This window comes from Gavialis gangeticus, unplaced genomic scaffold (assembly GCF_001723915.1).
Source record: "Gavialis gangeticus isolate Ggan-Ray unplaced genomic scaffold, GavGan_comp1, whole genome shotgun sequence".
Classification (NCBI taxonomy): domain Eukaryota; kingdom Metazoa; phylum Chordata; order Crocodylia; family Gavialidae; genus Gavialis; species Gavialis gangeticus.
Genome location: NW_017729024.1, coordinates 165,423,018 through 165,428,380, shown reverse-complemented (window position 1 = coordinate 165,428,380; position 5,363 = coordinate 165,423,018). Strand labels below are relative to the sequence as shown.

Genomic DNA, 5,363 nt, shown 5'->3' with positions numbered 1-5,363 from the left:
TCCACTTTGCTCTTTCCCACTTCGCAGCGTTTTGTGTCATCTGCCAGTCCAGCCGCCTTGCTACTCCCCTCCTTGTGCGGATCGGTTATGAATGTACTGAACAGCTCTCCTCGACGGTCAGGGCAGCTGGGCAGGAGGCTGAGCGAGTGGTCTCAGCTCCCCCGAGGCAGCAGATCCTCCTTGCCTGGTGTTGGCTTCGGTGCGGGTGAAGGGAAGGATTGCCATGAACTGCTGCAAGCGAAGGGCTCTGCTCTGGATCCGCCGTAGGAGGTGCCGGGCTGGGGGCCCAAGCAGATAGCAGACACCTTGTGGGAAGGTGTCAGGGGGTCCCATGGGGACACAGATCCCCACGCTCACGCACGTGTGCACATATGCACAACTGTCGTGAGCCCATAAGAGTGCGTCATCACCTCCTTGCCCGAAGTCAACCCCGCTGTGGTTCCAATCTCTCGCAGTGATGAAGTGGAAGTCCTTTAGCACCCATCTGTTATCTCTTAATTAAAGTTTCTTGCTAATTATTTTTCCTTGTCAGGAGAGCAAAGCTGCTGACTCGGGGGATTTACCCAAATCGAGCAAACAAACCCAGACCCGGCTCGCCGCAATTCTTCATTAGTGAACAAATTAAACTTGGAACGGCCCCTATCTTTGGCTTCATCGAGGACATTTAATTACGCCTGTTTCCTTACTGAGATATATTTAGTTTTAAATCAGTCTTCAAGGAACTGGCTCGGCTTGCCTGGAATTCCTCCTTGGAGGGAAGGTTTCTGTTGGCAAGTGGCATTGCGTGGGGACGTAGTACCACGGGAGGGAGGGTTTGGAGCAATAGTAATAAATAAGCTGTCTGCTCCACTTCAGGCCCAGCTGACGCGAAGTCGAGAGTCCCAGCCCGGTCGTCCGTGGGTATTTCGTCTGTGCTGTTGCAATGACGTGCAATTTGGCACGGTGGTTTGTCTGGAGAAAAGCAAGGGGCGGAGACGGGGTCTTTGGAGGTGCCAGCCAGCTAAGGGCCAGGACATGGGCAGAGCTGCAAGGGGGGACGTGTCTGGGCCCCCTGGCCGGGGTAGCCAAGGGGGGCTTCAGGCCAGGGCTGTGGAGCCGACACTGCCGGAGGAACCAGCCGAGCTATGTTGGCAGCTCCCCTGCACCGGTTGCTATTCTGGTGCCGCGCTATCGATCTAATTTAGATGGCGAGTCACCGGGGGGCCGAGCCCTTGTCATTGTCTCTGCTTGCAGAGCGCCCTGCACCCCCACCCCCGTGCACTGGGTAAATATGAAATGCATTATTTATGACGAGAGGCACAGAGATCTAATTAGCCACTGCCATGATGACTTGAAGCAGGGCCCGTCAATCCTGGAGAGGCAGAGGGCGGGGTCGTGTGTGTGTATCGGATCTGGGCCCCGTTCTCCAGCCCATTGCTACTTCTCTGCTTCGGGCCTCAGTTTCCCCATCTTTAAAGTGGGGTTAATGTTACTGATCCACCTGACCTACACATGGACCTTAGCAGAGGCTCTCAAGGAGAATTTTTTTTTTTTTTATGTCTCAAAAAGTGGGACCAGCCCCAACTGTCTGTGTATACTCTGCTGTATGCAGCTGCTCTGGGTCATGTTGCCTGATGGATAATAATATCCCAATAAAGTGGCGTCTGGTTTGGAGGAAGTTGCTTTGGTCTCTCTTGTGTGTCTCCAGATAAAATAAAAGCCCCCCAGAGTCACAGAACCACAGACAATGGGGGTTCAGGGGGAGCTGAGGGGGTCACATCCAGTCCAACCCCCTGCTCCAAGCAGCACCAGCCCCAACTGCATCATCCCAGCCAAGGCTTTGAAGTCCCAGCCCAGGGCTTCAAAACCTCCAAGGATGGAGAGTCCACCGCCTCTTTCCATAGCCTGCTCCAGTGTTTTACCCCCGTCCTAGTCCTCAAACCCTCTGCTTAGTCTTTCACCCAGGCTGAGGGGTGTGACATGCCCCTGTGTCTTCTCCATTGCTGCCAGAGACGTTGCCTCTTGCACAGACTAGAGGCTTCCTCATCTAGCTAGGAGCCCCGTGCACTAGGCACCTCCACTTGCACGGTGCAAAAGACACTGTCAAAGCCCTGGTCCCTGTTACTGGCACAGAGGGCACCCGGGGGCACTGGCTGCCCTAGCAGAGCTGTGCCAGGTACCGCAACCGGTTGAAGCTGTTGCTGGGAGCGAGGGCCCAGGTCATACAGACACAATGCTTCGCTCTTGATACCACCCTGAGCCAGGGGCCCAGGACCTGGGGCGCCCGGAGGCAGCAGGTTGCAGCAGGCTGGCTTCTCATTTCTGCCAAAGGCTGCTTGTGTGACCTGGGACACTTGAGCTCTCCACGCTTTGTTTCTCCCTCGGGTATAAATGTGCTGCCCCCTTCTCTGCGAAGTGCAGAGGGAAGATGTGACGTGCTGTCCCTGCTGCAGCACATGCCACACCAAAGGAGCTGGTTTCCTCTCACCACCAACCAGCCTGGAGCTGGGGGAGCACTGTCCCATTCTTACAGATGGGGAAAACTGAGGCCCCGAGTCATGGCATACCTTACCCAGGGTACTGCAGGAGGATGTTGGGACTAGAATGAATTGGGGAATTGCTTGGGGACCCCTGACCCAGGGTACTGCAGGAGGATGTTGGGACTAGAATGAATTGGGGAATTGCTTGGGGACCCCTGAAGCAGCCAGGTCATTAAAAAGGAGAGAGAGTCACTAACACCAGTGGAGTGATGAGTTAAGAAGGGATCAAGTCGATTCCTTTATTTATTCGTATGAAATACAGCACCCGCATGACAGAACGAGCTATAAACAACCACACTAAGGGGAGTGACAGTTTTAAATTTGACACCCATTGCAAAGCATTGTCAGTGGTCTGGCGCAGGTTGTCAGTGCGAGCATTAAAATAATAAATAGGACCCTCCTCCACGATGTGTGCTATAGCTTGGATTTTGCCACACTCACATTTGGGGTCTTTAATAAAATGCCACTGATGTACTAAGTCTCCATCCTTGGAGGTGTTTAAGCCCCGGCTTGACAAAGCCTTGGCTGGGATGATGTAGTTGGGGCTGGTCCTGCTTGGAGCAGGGGGTTGGACTGGATGTGACCCCTGAGCTCCCTGCCACCCTCCTTGTCTGTGATTATCTGATTCTATGAACCGTGTTCAACGTGGCCCAGCTTCACCTTGGCAAAGCAAAGCCAGGAGGGTTTAGATGTGGGGTCTGTGATAAAAAATGTATGAATGATGTCAGTTGTGCCTCATTGCTGGATCCAGTTTTTCTTGATGCCAACATTTTCCTCATTCAGCTTTTTTTCCGCACTCCAAAATAACCTTCTCAACTTTAATGCTTGGCCTAGCTGGTGGGGGGTCATTCTGTTCCTCAAAAATCAGTAGTGAATTAAATGTGAGCAGTTTTTTGTAGACTCTTAAAGTAGCCTGTTTACATCAAAGATCCGGAGGAGGAAGTTTATTCTTCATTATTTGTAGATGATGCCGATAGGGGAGACTATGGTTGAGGTGGACTCAATATTTGGGGTTGGGTTCATAGTTGACAGGTTTTGCACAAAGGCTGATTCTTACTCAGCGTTCGCTGGGCATTATTAGAGAGATGAAAAAAGGCATGAACTGTTTTGTCAGGGTTGGGCTTCAAATACTATTCATCAAAACAGTCCTCTAATTTTGCCAGATCATTACAGAGTCCCATAATGCTAGATAACGAGCCAGTCGACCTCCTCAGCACGGTGTGACTAGAAATGCTGCTGCCCCAGCCAAGCAGTTGGCTCTAAACTTTGGGGGGACTGGGAATCAAAGCAGGGTGCAAATAAAGCCCCGCATCCTCTCCTGGACTCCCCCATAACGACCGTGTCAGAGCGCACGTGCTCCTGGCTCCCGGGGCTGTGCTCAGGGCATGTCCCGCTCTGGGGTCTCCCCTTTGCTCCCCTGCTTTGGGCCCAGGTCTCAGCCAGGTCTTCTCCTTCTGCCTCCCGCAGACACCCAGGTGCAGTACGAGCGGATCGGCGCAGACGTGACCATGAAGTGCGGGGCGATGGACTGGGACGCGGCCGTGACCTGGACGGTCAACGGCAGCGACATCGACGAGTCGCACTTGAACGGCTCCTACCTGGTGCTGCGCAACGTGCACCTGGGGCACAGCGGCCAGTACTCCTGCTACGAAGGCTCCTCCTGGCATCTCAAGTACCAGACCTTCCTCAAAGTGGGCAGTGAGTACACGGGCGCGTGACCTGCATGACACGGGCGCGGGGGTCCTGGGCCTGTCCTGTGATCTTGTTCAGCGGCATGTTTTCTTTGGCGGTTTCGAGTTGCTATCCAGGCTGCCGGAGTCGGCGTGCACTGCACGCCTGGGACTTTCCAGGCTCCAAAGGCGTCGTAGAAAGCACAACTCGGGCCCATGCTCAGTAAGGTTCGCTGTGCACCAACCGGTTGGATAAAAACTCGGTGCGACCTAGTGCTGCTTGTCCTCGACAAGCCGAGACCCTGCACGATCCCACAGGTCTCTGCACCCCTGTATTTATGCTAGTGTGCCCCCCGTCTCCTTTCTTAGTGGAGATGTTCATCTCAGCTCATTTTGCTTGCCAAGTTTATACACTTGCTCTTAGTAGTTCTGTCTCATTTGTAACTTGCTTTTTACGCTGGTCCTTGAGTTTTTAAGCAAGTGGTTTCATCCTCCCTTCAGTGTCTTTGTGCTCATGAGTGCATTTTTATTTTATTTTATTTTATTTTATTTCTTCCTCCCATACTGCTTTTTGGCACCATAGCTATGGCCCAGCACAGCTGGAAGTCCTACTGAGTCACCTGCATTTAGTCGTTGCTGGCAATCCCTCTGTTCAAGGATGCTCAGTGATGGGTCTTGAAGTGACTTAAGAGTCCAATCTTTGACCCACAAATAGGTCTGCAGCATCCGCAGGGGAGAGCGGGCTGCAGGCTGGGACTCCTCTCCTTGTCCTTCCTCCACTCCCTCTTCTCTGCTTTGAGGGCAAGATGCTGTAGCTTGAAACGGGCTGCTCGGTTGAGGTTGCGGTGCCATTGGAGTTAGCTCTGCCAACGCCAACATCCTTTGTCTTGAGATCTGTCTTCGATGTGTCCTTGTAGCGCTTCCTCTGCCCAGCGCGAGATCTCAGGCCACAACTAAGCTGGGAGCAGAGCACTTGTTTGGGGATTTGAGAGTCGGGCATCCACACACAATGTCCGGTCCAGCGATGTTGGTGCTTGAGGATCACCGACTCAATGCTGGTCACATTGGCTTTAGCAAGGATGCTGGCATGTGTGCGCTGATCTTCCCATGAGATGTGGAGGATTTTCTGGAGGCATCATTGGCGGTAGCTCTCCAGACTCTTGAGATGATGTTG

At 53.2% G+C, this 5,363-nt stretch overlaps 1 protein-coding gene across 1 annotated transcript in view; it reads left to right on the top strand.

Moving 5' to 3' along the window:
• Window positions 1-5,363, top strand: part of CNTFR (ciliary neurotrophic factor receptor) — a 307,232-nt gene that overhangs the window by 178,207 nt on the left and 123,662 nt on the right. Inside the window, exon 3 of the mRNA XM_019518052.1 lies at window positions 3,987-4,217. Coding sequence (XP_019373597.1) covers window positions 3,987-4,217 — 231 coding nt within the window. The remainder of the gene's footprint in view (window positions 1-3,986; window positions 4,218-5,363) is intronic.